A 22,014-nucleotide genomic window follows, 5' to 3' on the forward strand; every position below is an offset into this window, starting at 1 on the left:
AATCGAATTTAAAAGGAGTTGACATTAAAACATTTTCAATAGATAATTATGAAAATAAATAATATAAATAAAAAGAGTATTTTAGTATTAAATTAAAATAAAAGCAAGACAAATAAATAAGTAATAATCAAAAGAAAATCTATACAAATAAATTTCAATTGAAAATTAGGATTTGTTTCAGTTATGATATTTGATCATTCAAATAAAATTATCTTTATTCATTTTAATAAATGAATTCTAACTATTGGAGACATTCCTCATGACTAATATCTCATTTTGTATAAATTAATTAAAAAATATTTATTAATTAATTATAATTAACAAACAATTCAAAAAATATTTATTGAATTTAATTTATGAAACGCTTAATCAATAATTCAGATAATTACTGGCTAAGCATTTAAATTAATAATATATTACTCTTAAAATATGAACAATAAACTCTATTAATCAATTAACAAAACAGTAATAATAATAATGTTAAGAAATAAAGTTGCATGAATATTAGAAAAATAAAGATGAACAATAAAATTTAAATCTCATAATCTATAAAAAAAATTGAAACTTCAATTAGAACTAAAGAAATTAATCACACACGGTGATAAGAAAACACAAAAAGAAAAAAGAAATCCTACCAAAAAGAGAGTAGGTAGACTACTATAAAAAAATGTTTAAATAGCAAAATTCTAAAGAAATTTTTTTAAAATTTTCATTTTAAGAGTTTGATCCGAATATTTTTAGTAAAATAATCATTTTAATTTATTTTTTAGAAAGTAGAGATTTCTTAATTTTTTTAGATAAATTTCATAAAATCTAAACTAATTTAAATGCTTTAAATAGAAAAAATTTTTATTTTTCACATCAAATATGCTTCTGTTACTGTTCAGAGGCATGTCTAAAAACTTGGGTAAGTTTTCGATCAAATCTGTTCCACCACTGTACATAATAAATATGTTTTTCCTTTGATTTTGACTCATATTTACTATTTTTTTTTATTTTTATATAAAATTATCAAAACAAAATATTTAATTAAAGTATATATATATTAAATTTTTACATCATCAGGAGAATAAAAAAATTAATTTTTTTTATGTATCATAAACATATATATGTAGAGAATACCATGATAAATAAACAAAATAAATTATCATATGTAATATGAATTTTTTATATTTAGTCGATGAATAATTATTACCTATCGTATTGAATACTTTAGGCTCATTTATATAAATAGTAAGTTATTAGTTTAATATAATACACTCAAAGAACTTTATTTTTTTTAATACATAACTTTCAGTTAATGGTAAAAACACTCATCATATTGTTAATGGAAAAAAAAAAAAAAAAAACTCTGAATCTGCCACCTCCATACTCCCACAACCGTAAAAAAGATAAAATTAATATTAAATTATTGATTCTTCCTTAATATTATACAAACAATTACTATTTTCTACCAATTTTCCATGCCACTAAGGCAACATGCTTCGTCTCATTATATAAACACTATGAAAATTTATAATATAACACTCACAAATTTAATCTAATAATAAATATATCTAAATAAATCTAAAAGATTTTAAATTATACTCTCCAAATATTATAAACTGTTTAATATATTTCTTAAAATCGAAACATTAATTAACGAATTTTTTTACTATAGAACCGATTAATAATTTTTTCTAAATAATGGAACCAAAAAGGAATGAGATGCCAAATCTTGCTGTATAAATAGGTCCTAAAGGGAGACCTCGATTATCAAACTCAAAACAACCTGCAGGGTCATGGAGACTATCGTTAGATTTTCATTTCAATTATTGGTTTTAGGGTTCCTCCTAAGTTCCACTTCTCATCATCATGTCTCTGCAAGACTTAGAAGAAATATCCAAAGCAGATCAGTGTCTGAATCTGCTGCAGCTTCAAAAGATTTTACTACATTTTACTATCCACAAACACTTGATCATTTCAATTATAAGCCTGAAAGCTATACCACTTTTAACCAAAGATATGTGATCAATTTCAAGTATTGGAGTGGTCCGAATACTAGTGCACCAATCCTTGTGTTCTTTGGCGCAGAAGAGAATTTAGATGATGATATTCATGGTATTGGCTTCCTTACTGATAATGCTTCTCGTTTCAAGGCTCTCCTCCTTTATATTGAGGTAAAAATTTAGATGATGATACTCATGGTATTGTGCTCTTTACCTAATATCTGATGTATTATATAACTTTCCCAACGACAAGGCCATAGACCAGCAGTACCAACCTCATAAAAACCTATGATCTTATTACCAACGTAATTATTTGTAATCAAGTTTAATTATTGTCTGATTTTGGCAGCATCGTTATTATGGGAAATCAGTACCATTTGGGTCAAGCAAGGAAGCCCTGAAAAATGCAAGTTCTCTTGGTTACTTCAGTTCAGCTCAAGCTTTAGCTGATTATGCTGCTGTGATTATGCACGTCCAGAAAAATTATTCTGCAAAGACTTCTCCAGTGATTGTGATTGGAGGATCCTACGGTGGATGTAAGTCATTTTACAATTTTAATTAACTAATTCATTATTTATTAATTAGTAAATTATATAGCAATTAGTTCGTTTAATATTATTAATTTAATGATGCTGGTCGCAGTGTTAGCTTCATGGTTCAGGCTGAAGTATCCTCACATTGCTCTTGGTGCTCTAGCTTCATCAGCTCCAATTCTCTACTTTGATGACAGTGTACCACTTGTTGGTTTCTATTCAATAGTAACCAAGGACTTCAAGGTAAGTATAATTATAGTAAAATTTATTTTCTTAATATATAAGGAAGGTCTCTTTTCTCATCATAAGGGTGACTAATCAAATGAAATGAACAAATTTAAATTGTGTTCTTGACAGCACTTAATTATTTTTGCAGGAAACTAGCGAAAGTTGCTACAAAACTATAAGTGAATCATGGGCAGAAATCGAAAGAATAGCATCCGAGCCTAATGGCCTTGCACTTCTCAGCAAGAAATTCAAGACTTGCAAGTGATAACAAAACTCTAATACATGCACATAAAAATTCTACATTAACACGTCTCTTCTTCTTCTTCTTCTTTTGTTTCAGTCCTCTGAAGAAAAGTTCTGAGCTGAAAGATTATTTAGACGCAATATATACAGAAGCAGCTCAGTTTGATTATCCACCAACATATCGGGTGAGCTTGGTCTGTGATGGAGTTGACGGAGCACCAAATGGAACTGATATTCTTGGAAGAATCTTTGCTGGTGTTGCAGCTTACTTGGGTGAAAAATCATGCTACGACTTAAACATATTCAATGATCTAACTGATGAGACTTCCCTCGCATGGGCATGGCAGGTAAACTAAGTTCAGTTGCCAACTGAATTAACCCTCTTAATATCTGATTATTACACATTTAATTGTTGTTTTTATTTATGCAGACATGTAGTGAATTAGTGTTACGCATAGGCCATGACAAAGATACTATGTTTCAAGCATCACCTTTTAATCTAAACAACTACATAAAGGATTGCAAGAACTTGTTTGGTGTCCTCCCTCAGCCTCAATGGATTACAACTTATTATGGAGGCCATGTATATATATATTTAATATTATTCCAACTACTTTTTATTTATTTATTAGGTACAATATTAATTTCTAAAAACTTTGGCAGGATTTAAAATTGATTCTCCATAGGTTTGCCAGCAATATCATCTTCTCAAATGGTTTGAGAGATCCTTATAGTAGTGGAGGGTAAACCAAAAATAACTTTGTGTTTTCTTTTCAAATATTTGTAGATCAATCTCTATCATGCAAAAAATATATATAAATCATGTTCCATCTGTCATTGCAGGGTGTTAGAGAACATATCAGATACTATTGTTGCAATCTCCACAATTAATGGTACTCTTCACACTTCTTTGCATATAGCTTCACAGGTGTAGAATGATGGTTTTCTAAAGTTTCTGACTTATCGATAACAGAGTCGATTTTAATATCGCGAGATCTTAAATTTAAAATCAATTTGAATCGATTTATTTTTTAATTGAAAATTTAATATTAAATAAAATAAACCTACCACATGAGTAATTTTAATATGTTTTTTGCCTTATTTATCTATATGTTATAATTCATCAAGGATGTGGGATTACTTCCATAATCCAATAATATATAAGAAAGATCTCCAGGATCTAAAATTTGTATTGCATTTGCAGGATCTCATTGCTTGGATATACATCAGGAGCAGCCAAGTGATCCACAATGGCTAGTGATGCAAAGAAAAACTGAGGTGGAGATCATCCAAGGCTGGATTTCCAAGTACTACGAAGATCTTCAGCTCAATAATCCAGAATATAGTGTTTGATATTAACTTCCACGAGGATCAAAACAAATAATAATAATAATAATAATAATAATAATAATAATAATAACATTAATAATAATAATAAATGGTGGATGTTAAGGACCTCAACCTACACATGTCAAGTGGGGACATTTCTACTATCTATGCTATGCAACTAGCATCAACAACATATGTGTATATATATTTGAGCTTTTCAAAGTGTAAGAAATTTCTAAATGAAAATTAAGCCGAAAAGGCTGAAAGGTATTATTAAGATGATTATTAATTTGATATATTTTTATAAATAATTGTTGAGAAAACCTCATCGTAACAAAAAAATGACGAACTTCCAACTAATAATTTTTATTATGTTAAGATGAGAGTCTAATAATTTTTATTACGTTAAAATGATACTATATCGCTGAGTTATATTTCTCTCTTTGCCTTATTGAAAAAGAAAATGTCTTAATTTTTAAGATAAAAGATCGAAAATCTCAACGCCGCTATTTTTTTTTATTAGAATGCAACTAATTATTAAGTCACAAAATTATCCTATATATACTTAATAATATAATTAGGAAAGAAACAAATTGAGATGATTTTGAATAAGAAACCTAAGGGTGGACACCACGACAGAAATCAAAAGAAAGAGGGAACTAGAAAAGGTAATGTTTGCCATTTTGCAATCAACATGCCCATATGTTCCCTCCTTAGTTGTAGGCTTGTATTAGCCGCTAATTAAATTAAGCTCACCATTAATTACCCTTTCTCATCACTAATTATTGTTGAGAAGAAAGGACTATAATATACTAATTCGACCAATGAATTTTAAAATTAATGATTCGATGTTTTTTTAAATGAAATTAAAAATTTAATTTCTATAGATGATTTAAATACTTCCTAAAATATTTTTAACAGACCCACCTTGTACAAACAGAATTTAATGCTAATTTAATAACTGTCATTTAATATTCATCGTAGCTATTGATTATTACCTAATTTATGAATAGCAAGTCAATGGATGGAATAAAATAAAAGATAAAATTAGGGACAATGACTTGAATGTAAAAAAAAAGAAAAAAAAATTTGTGGGTGCATGTCTCCCCACCCCATTAAGGAAGGATCACTGTTATCATGTTGTAGTCCATTAAGGGTGACATACTAAAAAAAGTTTAGTGCATGACCACCAATCAATTTTTATCATTCAATCAAATGGAAGTTTATGATTCATTGACTATCATATTTTTTATGATTTAGGCACGACCAACATTTTTGAGAAAAATATTTTTTATATTTTTTAAGTATTTAAAATATTTAAAAATTTTAGTTAATGAAAATTATTTTTTAATTAAAAAAATAAACCATTTTAAGGGAAATGATTTTTTTTTTTAAAAAAAAAAAATTAGCCTTTGGGCTTTGGTTATAATAAAAATTTATGTTATCCAAAGACAAAATGTTAAATATGGGCCTTGGGCTAGGCCTTACATATGATATACGGCTTAGCTACAGCTACGCCACCCCCCACCACTCCACTACTTGTTCGTCGATGGCCACCGCCATATAGTCCTCCGCTCGTTCAAGAGACAAAGATTCAACTCTTGAATTTAGGGTTCCTCACTGGGATAGCATCCAAATCCCGATCAGAAACATGTTGAGACTAAATCGATTGATAAAGCACACTAATAGCTCATACAGAGTTTCTCTTCTCTTACCTCAGAAGCAGCAGCAACAAGAGAAGTTCTTTGATCCTCTTCCTTCTCTGCATTCCTTCCAAATGACCTCCACTCGCTTCCTTGACATTTACCAGGTAAGCTCTTTACCCATTTCCCATTCTTTGAAAAAGAATTGAACTCTGAAGCTTGTCACTTTCTTTGTTTATTACTGCTTATCATTCCAGTGCTATCCTTCTTTGTTTGAGCTAAGAATTTTTTTTCTTTGGTCAATTTGCAGCTTGGAAACAAAGCAGCTATTGAGAAAGAGCGTGCAAGGCTGTAAGTGTTATGTATCTCCATCTCTTTTTATGCATGTGTAAAAACTTGCAACTTTTCATTTATTTTTAGATTTCAAATAAGCATGTAAATTGAGATTTAATTAATTAATTATAATCTGATGTGATGTAGGGCAGTAAAGATGAGATGAATAGGGGTTACTTTGCTGATATGGAAGAGCTCAAGCAACATGGTGGCAAGGTAAGGTATCTATAGATAGTCTCTTTTCTTTTTTATTTATTTTGATTTGGTTATATTGTTATAACAGACTATAACTAGTTTCATTTCTTGAATTTTTTTTACAATGCTAAATTCACATTCATTTATTGTTTTGCTTGTATGGTCGGCTGTTGATAATCATGATTATGTGACTATAAGATTTTAGGAGATTGAAGATAATAGGATATTACAGTTTGTTAGATAATTTTCGGCATTCTAGGGAAATTATTGTTGGGCCTTATACTTCTACCTGCTATGCTATATCTTGGTTTAACGAGATTTTGCATGAGCATGAGTAGCTTTTTAATGATCCTGGATGTTTAGTATTGTTGGTATATGGTTTAGAATGTGAATCAAGGGTGTGAAATGAAGCTGATCTCTGGTATAAATAATTTGTATACTTGAAATTATACCTGAAAATTTATTAAAGTAGCCCTGCTCATGCGTCTGTGGCATAATTTACTTGGTAACTTACTGAACATTATGTTAGATTAAGTCCATTCTTTAGAAGGGACCTTTTATTTTGTGACTGATGCTTATGCAGATTGGAATGGCGAATAAAATTATAATTCCTGCTATGGCAGCCGTGAAGTTTCCAAACTTAGAAGTAAACTTTTCTGATGGTAAAACTTTGAAGTTGCCTTTTGGGTCTAATGGAAATAAGGCTGATGCTGAGTCATCAACTAGTCCTAAAGCATCTTTACTATGTCTTTCATTTCGAGCAAGCTCTCAGGTATGGATTGTGGAATTTGAACATCCTTTCGATGGGATCATATTTATACACCTTTCCTGGTGTTTCCTTGCATGTGTTAGTGTGTGATTTATTATGAAAAGTGCTGAATGTCTATTTTGGATTTAAGATGTCTTGCCATTGCAAATTAGACAATGCTTAAGTACTACAAGTGAGTGAAAAAAAGCTAAGAAGAATATGAAAAAGGAAAGAGAAGAAATGGAGAAGGGAAAAATAAAATAAAATCAGCAATGAAAAATATTTCCTTGCTGTTTTGCACACATCTGAACATGGTGATAACTTATGTTTAAGTTTACTCCTGCATAGCATGAAAAGGTGTCTTTACCATATTGGATAAGGCACTTTTTTTTTTTACTGTCTGTACGTCTTTAATCTATTTGTTACATGGCACTTTGGACATCATAATAGTTAAATTAGACTTGAACTATAGATTACAAATCATAATTCCAATTTAGAGTTCCTATATAATCCAAACTTTGGAATTGTAATTCTGACCCAGTTCCCATTTCGATAAATTAGAATTACATTAGCAATTCCAAATCAAATACAGTGATCCAAATGGACCCAATTTGTGTTCAAGATTGTATAATGTAGGGGTGGTCAAGGGATGATCTGGCTCAACACCAGATGGCCTGGTCAAAACTGGGACCAGAACCTGTGAACCATTACAGTTTACAAGGGCTCAAACTGGCCCAGAATTGGGGAGAACAAATATCACAAAACTGCAAGCCAATTCATAATTGAAGATTAGTATATCTCTTTTCACAATTGGCTTATATTCAAAACAGGTTGTTACTTGTTAGGTTTCAACTCATTTTGGTGCCTTCCTTTGGTTGTTCTTATGAAGCTAGTGCCTAGGGATTTCAGAATTAAAATAGAATAGATGTTACCATGACATGAATTATCTGGTTAGTATCTTAATGATGATTACACCGTTATTTTTTCTCAACAGGCCATGATCGACTCCTGGACCATGCCTTTCATTGATGCATTTCATGATGCAAAGAATATTCATCTGTATGAGGTAATAAACTGAATTTTTCATCTTACCATAACAATTTGTCATTGGCTCGTAAAACCTTGTGATGACAACATTGTCTCATTTTTTTTCTTCTTTGGGAGGAAGAGAGATATATCACCTCCAGAAATTTTTTTCTTAACTAACCAAATTGATAGGAGCATGCTTTAATTAGCAAAGAAAACAACCACCAACCTACATGTCATACAATAAAAGGGATTGATGTTGGTATTGAGTATGGATCAGGGCAGTTGTAGCCAAACATCTGTAGATTCAGATTTGGTCCTTAATATAAGGCTACATTTATTGTGTTTTCTGGAAAATATATCTGAAAATAACTAGAAGCCAAATATATATACGCACATGCGCACACACATGTAGATTATGCTGCATTCCTGAATATGAGCTGCACTGATAGGAGTGCTGACAATCATGTCAAAATGCATGCTGCATGCATCCCATTTTGTTTCTTTAGGTTTTTGTAATCGGTTTATATGTCATTTTTTTCAGGTATCATTTATAGACTCATGGTTATTATGTCGGAATCCAATCAAGAGGTTCCTACTTAGAATAATGAGAAAATCCAGTGCTGATGCAAACAATGAACTGCAAAAGCAGATTGTTTATTCTTTTGGTGACCATTATTACTTCAGAAAGGAACTTAAAATACTAAACCTTCTTACTGGGTATGAAAGCTTTTCAGTTCACAATTTATGCCTTTTCTGGCTAGAAGCAGTTGTTTTTACAATATGTCTGCTATTGTTGTTGGCTTGCAGGTACATTTTCCTACTCGACAAATTCGGTAGAATAAGATGGCAAGGCTTTGGATTGGCCACAAAAGAGGAGTTGTCCTCCCTTCTTTCTTGCACATCATTACTTTTGGAGGAGAAATGAAGTAGTTTGGTGCATATTTTCTTTACCTTGACTTCTCAATTGATTTTTGATTCCATATTCTAAGAATCTATGGTATACCAAATTCTAGCAATGAGATACCTTACCTTTGGTGTTTTCATTTTCATTTTCTCTTCTTGCTTGAAGCAATAATGCGGTCCTGTTTTGGTTATGTGAAATAGGAGTATTGAATCATTGATCTCCTGTTCCAAAGATAGCATTAAGATGATAACAATCTTGTATTAAGATTGAGGTTGTATTAAGATGATAGCAATCTTGATGTTTAAGCTCTTTCTGTTTGGTGGAAAACATCATTTGCATTTTTGGTATTTAGGACACTCAGGGAAAATAAGTTGATGATTTTTTTTCCAAAGGGGATTTATATGAAATTAGTTTTTTTTTTTTTTTTAATTGTTTTGTCGATATTTGTATATAAGAATATGTTCGTATAGTTGAATTTAAAATTAATATTTAAATTTCATTCATTGAAATTTTATCTAATTCATTTTTTTAATATTCAACAAGAATCAAATATTAAAATTAAAAAATATTTCAGTCTTATAGATATTTTAATTGATTATCTTTTAGGGGATAATTTAAATCTTAATAAATAGATTTAAAAGTAAGTGTATTATAGAGTTCTTTCTTTTTTTGGTCAAAGGCAAAGAGCCGACGAGAGGTTAGAATAAAGAAAGCAAAACCATGAAAGTTTCTTTGAAAATATTCTGTCCTCTCCTTTGGAGTGTGGTAGCATATATTAACGGATCAAGCTAAGTTTATAGGTAAATTGACCAAGTCAGGTTAGGTGGAAACTTTAAAAAGTCTAAAAAGAAAATTCAAATGATTTAGAATAATTAATTCAAAACTATGACTATTTTGAATTAAGTCTAAAATAGATTTAAAACTTGTTTAGGTCTATTTTAATCGGACTATTACTAAAAAATTAACAATTTTTCTGATAAGGGATCAGAATGGTTTTCTCATAGATGGAAAATTAGTTAAAAAGGGTAAGTTGGCTGATATTATGAAAATACCTTGGCACAATAGCACATCATTTTGTTTAAAAAAAAAGATTGTTTTTTATATTTTTTGGTTGGATAAATATCATAGCAATCAAGGCTAAATTGAAGTCCAATCATATGCTTATAAAGATTTACATATTGAAAATGTGCTATATTTATAATTTTATTTCAATAATTTAAATAGTTTGACAATCTTTTTCAATAATGGAAGCCCTACTAGATTTTTCAAACTGGTAAACTAATTAATTTCTATATATATAAAAAAAAAAAAAGATTATTATTAGCCAAAGTTTACTTTCTAAGCTATTTTGATGATTAATTTTTGGAGCCAAGATTCGATGGTCACATCTCTTGCAAGAAAAGTAGAGGATTAGGGTGATGAGAGAGGATGGTATATTATGATCACAAGCCAGAGCCACTTTACTCTTTCTACTCAACATACCAAATTAAGCAATCTTTTTCAGAATATCCCCTTTTCTCAAATAAATATTAATTTATTATTATTATATGTTGATTCAATCAACTCATTGTTAATTTAATTTGGATGGCAAGTGAAATATTTGAGGAGAAAAAAACACTGGGGACTTGCTCAACTTATGATATGGTTTGATCATGTAGTTTAATTGATTGAAACTTAAGAAATGTTGAAGAAATTCAGCAAATGTGGTTGGATTGGGTGTCAAATGTCTCAATTTGATTGGTGCTTATGGGTTTATAATAATTAGTGTGAGAAATATCATTTTCAAGCTCTTTGGCTTTTTCGTTTATTTGGAAATTAATGAATAAGGACTTGTTTGCAAAAAAAATTATAATTTAGTGCTGTTTCCCTATTATATAAATATAACGGAATAATACAATGTTAAGAATATGTAAGTATTAGAATTTCCGCATCAAAAATTAATGAAATCATTGAAATATTTTTTTAAAAAATCATATGGAGTGCGGTTTAAGATGAATTTAATTGTAATTATCAATTTATAAAGAAGAAAAAATGAAATAGTTGGCGTCTATAGCCGTTCAAGTCAATAAATTATTAAAATAATGAGTATAATAAATATTTTAAATTTAAAATGAATTTATAAAAATAAATATATAAGAATATGAAATTTAATTATTAAATTTCTTTAAAATTTGATTAATACTGATCTGTGTATAAAAAATTTGATAATTATAAATATAATGAAATCTGCTTAAATTATGTTATTTCGTAAAAAAACTCAATTGGTTTAGAAAATATTGAGTTTTGACATTTTAAATATCGAGTATATAATATTTTAATTTTTTTTATGACTAAAGTGTATTAATCTATTATATTTTTATCATGTAATTTTATTATATAATAATTTAAATTTTATTTTAAATGATTATTATGTGGTATAATATGAATATATTAATTTTTAAATTAAATGTGATGTGAAATCAATGTGTGTATTATTTTACTGTTCGTTAAAAACAATTATTTCAATTGATATATATTGCGGATTCTCAAAACTCTAACATATAATTTATAGAAAAATTGATCAAAGAGAAAAGAACGGAGTTTCCAATTCATTATCCCATGAAAACCAACGAAAACAACAAAAATTAATAGGTGAAATACATGGATGAAACTTTGATCTTGTTTCTTTCTGAAAATTATTTTTTCTCAACAAAATAAATTTACTATTTATTTAAGTAAAATAAATTTGTCATACATGCTATATCGTTATTATCTATGTATATTAAAAATTTTGTATAATTCATTGTGATGGGAAATTCATTGTTTCAATTGGTCGATGAAATTAAAAATTTTGTATAAACCTCAATTTATTTATGAAAAATAATTTTTATAAAAAATATTTTTGAAAAAATAAAAAAATAACTTCTACCTTTACAAAAATATTTATCAATTTAAAAAACCCATATTGAAATATTGACTACCCCAATTCTTATAATAAATTGGTGAAATATTGTTGAATAATTTTGGGCGTTATTATTAAGAAGTTAAGTGAATGACTTATGCAGTGACGCTTAATGGTTAATGTCGGCCAGAAAAATCATGGTCCAAATTCACCCTAATTACAACTCATTATTATTATTTTTAATTAGCTTATCCATCCATACATTATCCATTACTAATTATAATTAATAAATAAAATTTAAAATAATTTTTTTAATTTAATTCAAACAAAATGCTCTTTTAAATTCTATTTATTTTTTTTAAAAAATATTTTTTATATTAAAAAATTTAATTAATAAAAAATACTATTTTAATCAAAAGAAAAATGACTTTTTCTTTTCATTTTTTGCATTTAGACATTTTTATTAAAATTTTTATATATAAATTTTATTTTTAAAATTAAAATTAAATAATAAAATTAAATTATTTCATTAAAAAATATTTTTTTTAAAAAATATTTTCTACAAAAGAAAAAAATAAAATGAAACAACTTGGATGATAAGAAATAATATTTTAATTTTATTATTTACTTCTTATGTAGAAAATCATTTATTTTTAATTTTTTCACCATTTAATTTTTATCAATTTTTTTTATGATAAGAAATTCGTTTATGCTTGTTCTATTTAATAATAATAATATAATATAAAAATTAATCTATTAATTATAAATGGACTAGAAATATAAAAATTTATGAAATTAATTTATAGAAATAATAATGTACTTGACTTTTCCACGCCTTTCCGTAACATGGACAAGTACTTGCGTCATTGCCCGCCTCTGCTTTTTACCGTTTGCCTTCACCCGTCAGATCGAGCCCTCGTAAATTGATCTCTCCAATGACAAATTTACCCCTGTCCATTGCCAAAATGCCAACCATATCCTCCATGCAAAATGCTCCTTACAACTGCTTTGGCTTGATTTTAAAAATATAAAATAATAAGCTCAAAATATTTAAAATAATATATTTTATTTGATTCCTCTCATATTAATACTTATAAACTTAAATAAAGCATATTAAATTATTCTTATAATTAGAAATTTATCGTGTAAGAATAAACAAATAATTAATCACATACAATTAAAATTACTTTAAAGAATGTTATTTGACATATATATAGTATTAAAGGTTTTTTTTAAAAAAATCAGAGGTAAATATTTTTATAAAAATGCCCAGGGTAAGAAAGTCATTTAGTGAGAGGCAAGCGAAAACTTTTTTTTTTTTTTTTTGAATTGGGACAAGCGAAAACTTTGTCCTTAAGGATCGTTAATATAATTGTATAATAATAAAGTTAAAAAAAAAAGGACAGTATTTTTCTTTTTTTTTCTTTTACCATAAAAAAGTTTTAAAAGATGTGCCAAAGTACCACGTAGACTCGGTCAAATCATGGCCTGAAATTGTAGTGGCATTGATTGCCATTTGAATTTAAAATTAGGTAAAATTTTATTTTATTTTATTTTATTTTATTTCAATTAAAAACATTAAAAAAAGAAAAATCTCATGAGCTTGATTGATACAAATTAAATAGAACAGAAAAAAAAATAATTAACTAATTTTTTTTAAATAATAGGAGTATATAAATTAATTTCATTAAAATAAATATATAAATAATAATTTTTTAATTTTAGTTCCTTCTTCAGTCTATCCTTAATATCATATAATAAAATGAGGAATTATTCAGTGTGTTAAAAATAAATCATATATTATTATTTCATATAATTTTTTTGCAAGATATTCAGGATTTGTCTGTATTTCAAAATGGATGTGGTTGATGGGTCCCACTTCGTGAGACAAATGAAAGGGCCCCACACAAATGTTAAAGAGAGAGAATTTTAGTGGGGGCCATTCATACCTCTAACATGATTTGAAATATAAATTATTTTATATATACATAAAAAGGAAGAGAATGGTCTAATACTTAAAATAAAAGAAATATAAAAAAAAAAAAACAAAACAAAACAAAGAGAATGGTGTTTGAATAACAAGAAATCTTTTTACTAATGGTAAATTATATTATTGTTTTTAAAATTTAGTATAATTAATAAATTAATTTTTACATTTTAAAATTAAATATTTAAAATTTTCTATATCAATCTGTTCTGGATCATAGTTTTTTTTTAAAATTTTTGAAAATATAATTTTATTTATTTATCTTACTATAATTTTATTAATTAAAATATTAATATTTTTAATGTTTTAGTCAAAATAACTGAAAATATAATTAAAAAAAAAAAGCGTGGGAAATACGCTCAGGAGGCAGTTAGTTGTAACAGTTAGTTTACCGAATGGGAAACACAGAGAGAAAGTTCCATTGAGTAAATAATGAATAATTAAATTAAAAAAAATAATTAAATAATTGAATATAAATATAATAAGAGTTTTAACAACGTTCACGTAATCCACCTAAGTGTGTTACTTTGTTGTTTCAGACAATCTGTTGTTTGTTTCTCTTCTCAGCTTTCCTTAAAATCTCTCAATCTCTTTGATTTCTTCTCTTCAAATTTCACAACGCAACACTACCCTTTACAATCCCATTTCTTGTTTTTATCATCTCTATAGTTTCAATTCTTGTTCCATTGAGATCGAAAGGAATCACCAGTCAAAGCTGACCGGAAATGGCAGTGGCTTTTCCTGCCGGAATTGTCATCGCTGCCTTACTTTTGCCTGTTTCACTGGTTTTTTCTTCTTTTCCGGCTACTCTTACTCTTGAGAGAGGGATTCCTCCCAGTCATAGGCTTGAGTTGAATCAGCTCAGAATGCGAGATGGCTTTAGACATCGTAGAATACTGCAGTCTGCTGGTGGAGTCGTCGATTTCCCTGTTCAGGGAACCTTCAATCCCTTCCTTGTTGGGTAATTTTGTTGTTATATTTGCGTAATTACGTGATTTGAATTATTGGTTTTTTTGTTTGGTTTCTATTGTTGGTATTCTTGGGGTTGGTATGGATATTCAATTGGGTTTCTGTATTTGGAAATGTAACAAAGATTAACGTCTTCCTGTGGTTTCTTTGTTTGTGTAATGGTTTTTATGTTCGTAATTTATATTGTTTAAGAAGTCCCAACAGTTACTGTGTTAGATTTTGTTCTGGGTTTCCAATTTTGGAATTTGGAGCTCTGGAATTTAATTCTCCTTGTTATCTTTCTGTTGGTTTTAATTGAACTATGCTGCTGGGCTCTTGATGGCCCTTCTATGGGACACATACACGTAAATGCACATAGAAACTTCCATATGCAATTGGGTTCTTAATGGTTGTTACATAGGACAGCAAACAAATTAAACTGCATGTCTTAGAACCAGTTGATTTATGCTGTAACTTATGTTGTTTGATTCAGTATACGTATTTTGATTGTCTTGTAGGCTTTATTACACAAAAGTGCAACTGGGTTCTCCTCCAAAAGATTTCTATGTACAAATAGATACTGGGAGTGATGTTCTGTGGGTCAGTTGCAGCTCCTGCAATGGTTGCCCTGTTACAAGTGGACTCCAAGTAAGTTTCACTTTGACTTAACCCATATGTTTTTTACTAGTTTGATTTTAATCTCATCAAGTTTGCAAAACAACATTAGCAATTTAGTGTTACAACTTTTTTCAATATGATTCCTGGCTTCTCCTACAGATTCCACTCAATTTCTTTGATCCTGGAAGCTCATCAACAGCTTCATTGGTCTCTTGTTCAGACCAACGATGCACCGTTGGAATTCAATCATCGGATTCTCTCTGTGCTTCTCAAAGCAATCAATGCGGGTACACTTTCCAGTATGGGGATGGCAGTGGTACATCAGGCTATTATGTAGCTGATTTATTGCACTTTGATACAGTTCTTGGTGGATCTGTGACCAATAATTCTTCCGCTTCAGTTGTTTTCGGGTAAGCTATCATGAAATGGTCAAACATGGGACAGTAGTTGTACTGTGTCTTTACCTGTTTGAAGTTTGGAACACTTGAATTTAGACAGCCAATTTTGAACAGGTGTAGCACATTACAGACTGGGGACTTGACAAAGTCTGAAAGAGCAATTGATGGGATATTTGGTTTTGGGCAACAGGAGATGTCAGCCATCTCCCAGCTGGCTTCACAGGGGATAACACCAAAGGTGTTCTCTCATTGCTTGAAAGGAGATGATGCAGGTGGTGGTATTCTTGTTCTTGGAGAAATTGTGGAGCCAAATATTGTTTATACTCCACTTGTCCCATCACAGTATGTTCTATCTATTTAGATTTTACTTTGCAAGATCCATTATGAGCTTTTTATATAAAAAATTTCAACCAATTTACTGTTTTTCAAAATGATGGTTTTGTTACATATGCAATATTTATACCATCTCTTTGCTAAAGGCCTTTTACAGCTTGTCCAAAAAAACAATATCATTAGAGATGGTTACCATATAGTTCATAAACATAGGTGTTTTTTTTCTTTCTTCATGGTGGTTGATCTGCAGCATCTTTATAAAAGTCCATCTTACTTGTTTCTTGCATTGTTTTTCTGTTGTATTACGCACCGATGTTGTCATTTAAAGCATTGTGCTATTATCTTGAAGACTGGTTGCAAAAGAAAAAGATTCTAGTAAAATAAGTATTTATACTTTGTTTGTTTATAGTTATCTATTACTGAATTATTAAGTATAATTTTCCCATTTGAGGATGTAAACAATCTTTTTCTCATTGAAATTGGTAAATTCTTTTACTATGGTGAGGTACCATGGACCTCAGTTTTCAGGTTTAAAGGTTTTTTTTTCCATTCTTGATACAAAATTACAACTCAAACTCTTCAATTAGGTGTATGGATGCTGAGATATTTCAATGCATATGAAAATAGACTCATGGAGATGAAAAATATTCTTGTTTTAAGATTTTCTGCTTCAGCATTTTATAGGCATACCACAGATGCTATCCTCGAAAATTTGTTTGGTAGTAAGCTCATTGGCTTGCTGCCATAACAACATTATCCTTACAAATCAGATAATTACTTTGTGAATGATTCCAGTAGCTTTTAATTGCAAATATAACCTGAACTTTTTTGCTAATTGATGATCCAAGCAGTGGAATGTGAATTTTTTTTTATTTGCAGGCATTATATGTGACTAACTATCCACCTGTAAATCGGAAATTTCAGGCCCCATTACAATTTAAATCTACAGAGCATTTCTGTCAATGGTCAAACTTTAGCCATTGATCCGTCAGTTTTTGTGACGTCAAGCAATCAGGGAACTATAGTTGATTCTGGAACAACCTTGGCATACCTTGCTGAAGCAGCTTATGATCCTTTTGTCAATGCTGTAAGTTTCAAAGCGACGATTTGCTAGTTTTAATTAAACTATGAAATAATCTTTTTGAGGATCTTCTTATCAAGCTCTCTTCTATACATGTCTCAGGAATTTACAGTTACATGTTACTTTAAATTGTTTTTGAAGTATTTAGCTGCCTTTTTGGTGCAGATTACTTCTATTGCTTCGCAAAATGCGCGCACATATCTTTCCAAGGGAAATCAGTGTTACTTAGTCACCACAAGGTTCTCTTTCCACATCTGTTTTCTCAGTTTATTTTCCAATGAGTGTGCTGTTCTACGAGACAATCCTAACCTGGAATTACATATTTCTGCAGTATTAATGACGTATTTCCTAAAGTTAGTTTCAACTTTGGTGGCGCTGCATCCATGATCTTAAATCCTCAGGACTACCTTCTACAGCAAAATTCTGTTGTGAGTTGTTAAAACTTATTGTTCCTTCATTTTTAAATATATTGTACTGCTCCATGTTTGCTGCATTGTTTGCACGCGATCCAGTTTAATTTCGTGATTTGTTGAAATAAAATGCTTTGGAGCGATGAGGAAAGCAATTTCTCTTTTCTATTTTTACCTACTAATAATTGTGTCTCTTTTCTTTCAAACAAAAACTGATATTTACTTCAGAATGATCTTAAATTTTAAGTTATATTTCTGTTTTATTGGTTCAGTAGTTTGGTCTGGCATGTTGCATCTCTAACTGGGATAGTCGAATTCGGTATTGTAGGGTGGAGCTGCAGTCTGGTGCATTGGCTTTCAAAAAACTCCAGGTCAAGAAATCACTATCTTAGGAGGTAATGACACCAACAGCAAATCTATCTTTCGGATTTATTACTAAGAGGATTTTCAGGTTTATAAAATATTCACTAGAGATATAGGCCTTATACAAAATCCAAATTTCCATCCTATTTGAACATAGCAGCAATCCCATCCTTGTGCTAATAGTAATGCCAATTGCTTTTGCAGATCTTGTTCTGAAAGACAAAATCTTTGTTTATGATATTGCTAATCAACGGCTTGGATGGACTAATTATGATTGTAAGTTTCATCAGCCTTTCTATATTTGCAGTTGAGACAATGTGGAATTAGAAGTGTTTTATTATTTAAACTAAAACATCAGCTTCTAAAGCAATATAAGCAGAACAGAATCTCTTCTAATTTTTCTTTTGATCTTTTCCCAAATGACAAATAGCAATAGTTGTTTATTTTTAATCCTGCACCAAACTGATCCTTTACCCATGAACCTTGTCCTCTTAGGTTCAATGTCTGTAAATGTCTCTACAACTACAAATACTGGCAAAAGTGAGTTTGTCGATGCGGGCCAGATCAGCAACAACAGTTCACCAAAGAACGTGCCTCAGAAGCTTATACTAATAACCCTTCTGCAGGTGTTTATACTTGGAATTGGAGGTCACCTGTTTTTATAGCATACCTTGAACAACAATCCTTTCTTTGTAATGCTCTTGCTGGTTTTTATTTATAGCAACTGGCAGAGACGTGCAGTTCTTTCTGGTGTGCAATAGCTTGTGGGTCTTTCTTAAGAATTTCTTTTTTTTTTTTTTTCATCAGCCATGTATACTGAGACTTTCATCTATTGGGAGTCTGGTGTAGTGGGAGCTTTGTAAATTACATACAGGATCAGTGATGTAATGGTAAAATTAATTTATAGAAATTTCTCAGTTTTGTTACTTCTTCAGTGATTCAGTTATTATGTTTTCATTGATTATTATTATTTTTTTATATATATATATATTTTTTAATGTAAGGACCTCAGGGAATGTAAGTTCTGATCATTCTAAAACTTGTAATTCGTAAAAAATAAAATAAAATTATTCAATATGATTGTTAAATATATAAGATTTTAATTCAAATCGCATGCTCTTATCTAACTAAAATAGCATTTTTTTTTTTTTTCATTTGGAATGAAACAGAATAAAATAAAGTTTGTTAAAATAAAAAAATTTTAGAGGTTTTCTATGAATTTTAAACATTCATAACCTTTCATTGTTTAAAAGAGTTAATATGTTATTTTGATATTTATGAAGTTTAATAAAAAGTTCGTTAAAATAAAAAAAATTAGAGGTTTTCTATGAATTTTAACCATTCATAACTTTTTATTCTCTTCCAGCTTAATAAAAAGTTAAAATAAAATAAATTTGCATAAACAGAGAAGAAAATAGAAAATAAAGAATAATTGAAAAATTATTGGCAGGAACTTCAAGATGAAAGAAAATTATGAAAAAGACAAATCACTAATAATTTTAAAAGGCCTCAAATATTTTGAATTTTATCACATTTATAGTCCAACTTTATTATTTTGTATAATAAAATTCAATATTTTTAATTAATTGTAATTATAGACAAATTATAAAATAAAGTTTAACCAATTTAAATTCAGTAAAGTGTAATTTTTTAAAATTTTCTAAGTTGTAAGGACGAAAATGGAGATGATGATTGTTGGTCTGGATGAGAAATGAAGAGGCATAAAATGGTGCGTTGATAAAATGAGGAGGGCCTGTCCCATGTGCGAGGAAACTCTCAACTAATTTAAAAAAATACAATTAATATAATTAAAATAATAAAAATTATTTATATTTTCTCATATACTCTCAACTCATATTGGTCAATACTAAATTATCATTGAAATTTATAAATTTTCCTTTTTAAATAGAGATGTATTATACAGCTAATAAATAAATTATTATCTTAAAAAATTATATATAATTTAAAATAAATGAAAAATAAAAATTAGCTATTTTTATAGATTGTGAGGAATGCTACAAATCAATGTCTATGTTAAAAATTTATTTTTATTTTTCATTTAATTATGCTCAACACAAATTATTTTAATATTTTAAACATTTTAGTTTTAAATTTTTTTAATTACAATATATTTAAAATTAAAGAGTATAACTTTTTTTTTTTTTACAATAGTAAGTTTTTATATTTATTTTTATTATTATCCATATGAGAGAGGAATGCCAGATTATATTTCCTGAATTATCTACGCATAGACAAAGTAAATATCAACGATCAGATTATCAAATTGGGCTAACCTGTGCATGGCTGTGTTATTTTTTTGTTAAGGATTATACCAGACAACAAAAACGAACAAAATATTTTAATGGGTAATTTTTTAAAATGGGCTAATTTAATCATATTCATCTAAACCCCTATCCAATTAAACAGCATTTATCCTCTTGGAAAAAAATTGCATGAGATGAAGTAGGATAAAGTGAAGTTTTTAAACCAAGTTCAAGTCCTAACTTCCTTAATTAAAAGAATAGATTAAAAATATTTATAAAAAAACTTTTTTAAATTTTAATTATAAATATCAAAAAAAAAATTTTTTTAAATATTTTCATCTAAAATTACCAAAAACAAATTCTCATCGATCTTTCCAGTCCCATACAGATATGATAAATAATCATTTCCTGAAACAAGATAACATGTCGATTCAATGAATCAATTTATTAGTGTTTATCCAATTTCTAACGAGTCAACAGCTATATGACCGGATTTTTGTCAAAGATGAGGAGACTTAAAAAAAATACTTTCCAAAGAGGGTGGAAGAAAAAAAATTTTGTTCACCTGGGTGAATAAGTTATCACTGCTTGCCACCCGCGGCAATCCTTGAAAAAAAAGATATTAAAAAGAAAAGGCTGGCAGAAGCTGCAGATTTAATTTGTATTTTTTCTCAATAACCTTGTCGCTGTTTGTACCAGCCGCTAGGTACAAATACATGAAATTATTGTTATGATAAAAATTTATTTAATAATATTTATAGGTTTTGTATAATATGATGCGAATAATAATTTTTATAAAGTTTTATTAAAATAAAGTGAATGCTGGATTCTCTCAGTCTCTGAATTTTGTGAAATATTATCATTTGTGAATGTCTAATACACTAAAAAAAATTATTTAAATAGTTTAGACATTTTAAATAAATGAGTCTCAAATCTGATCATTCAAGTGTAATATCAATTATTATTTTTTAAAAAATATAACCTTATTCAGATTTAATATCCGTCTATCCAAAAATCCATATCCCACCCTATTTTTAATAATACTTTATAAAAAATTACTACCGACATTATATTGTTTAAATCCAAAAAAAATTATTAAAATAAATTTTATCATATTAATATATAGATATATATAGCCGCTGGTAGCCGCCCAGTGTATATCATTTAATTTCTGACACACCACATTTTGACAAAAAAAAATTTTCATCCCTCTTTGAAAAATAATATTTAAGTACCCCAAGACAGAGTCCAGTATAACGAGACCACTATCATGATCACTTTAGTTTATCCTCCTCTCACTATAACCATGGAAAATTCTTGACACTTCCTCCATAATGAAATTTCAGAAATTTTCTAGGACCTTTGATATTGAAACAAATCTCATACTGCAAAGAGAATGAACAAAAGCATCAACCATTAAACACAAAGCCTTTTCCTTTTCTTTCTTCCCCGGACTCGCACTGTCCATCAATTTGCATAAGATCCAACAGGCATCACCTAAGATTAAAATTGCGGATGTTAATTACTAAGGCATAAGCATTTAGAATGGATGGAATCA

The 22,014-nt window shown here is 28.8% G+C and overlaps 3 protein-coding genes across 5 annotated transcripts; all 3 read left to right on the plus strand.

Moving 5' to 3' along the window:
- Positions 1–1,749: 1,749 nt before the first annotated feature.
- On the plus strand, positions 1,750–4,613 carry LOC110626363 (lysosomal Pro-X carboxypeptidase). Its single transcript, XM_021772204.2, has 9 exons — positions 1,750–2,159; positions 2,338–2,524; positions 2,631–2,764; positions 2,898–3,010; positions 3,090–3,339; positions 3,423–3,575; positions 3,656–3,735; positions 3,836–3,885; positions 4,197–4,613. Exons 1-9 carry the CDS (start codon positions 1,782–1,784, stop codon positions 4,343–4,345), a joined length of 1,494 nt encoding a protein of 497 aa, XP_021627896.1. The 5' UTR covers positions 1,750–1,781; the 3' UTR covers positions 4,346–4,613.
- Positions 4,614–5,831: 1,218 nt separating this feature from the next.
- On the plus strand, positions 5,832–9,500 carry LOC110625938. 2 transcript variants are annotated; one of them, XM_021771650.2, is made up of 7 exons: positions 5,832–6,131; positions 6,275–6,315; positions 6,450–6,513; positions 7,076–7,264; positions 8,235–8,306; positions 8,811–8,986; positions 9,077–9,500. In XM_021771650.2, the coding sequence occupies exons 1-7, from the start codon at positions 5,973–5,975 to the stop codon at positions 9,192–9,194; spliced, it is 819 nt and encodes a 272-aa protein (XP_021627342.1). In that variant the 5' UTR covers positions 5,832–5,972; the 3' UTR covers positions 9,195–9,500. The 2 variants fall into 2 exon arrangements, with proteins under 2 accessions (XP_021627342.1, XP_043817465.1); XM_043961530.1 differs by having other exon boundaries at positions 6,031–6,131; positions 6,445–6,513.
- Positions 9,501–14,536: 5,036 nt separating this feature from the next.
- Positions 14,537–19,118, plus strand: LOC110625917 (aspartic proteinase 36). 2 transcript variants are annotated; one of them, XM_021771615.2, is made up of 10 exons: positions 14,537–15,002; positions 15,508–15,637; positions 15,767–16,017; positions 16,120–16,347; positions 17,263–17,425; positions 17,585–17,658; positions 17,751–17,847; positions 18,158–18,224; positions 18,397–18,468; positions 18,688–19,118. In XM_021771615.2, exons 1-10 carry the CDS (start codon positions 14,767–14,769, stop codon positions 18,855–18,857), a joined length of 1,488 nt encoding a protein of 495 aa, XP_021627307.1. In that variant the 5' UTR covers positions 14,537–14,766; the 3' UTR covers positions 18,858–19,118. The 2 variants fall into 2 exon arrangements, with proteins under 2 accessions (XP_021627307.1, XP_043817452.1); XM_043961517.1 differs by lacking the exon at positions 16,120–16,347.
- Positions 19,119–22,014: the final 2,896 nt, after the last annotated feature.

This window comes from Manihot esculenta, chromosome 11, assembly GCF_001659605.2.
Source record: "Manihot esculenta cultivar AM560-2 chromosome 11, M.esculenta_v8, whole genome shotgun sequence".
Lineage (NCBI taxonomy): Eukaryota > Viridiplantae > Streptophyta > Magnoliopsida > Malpighiales > Euphorbiaceae > Manihot > Manihot esculenta.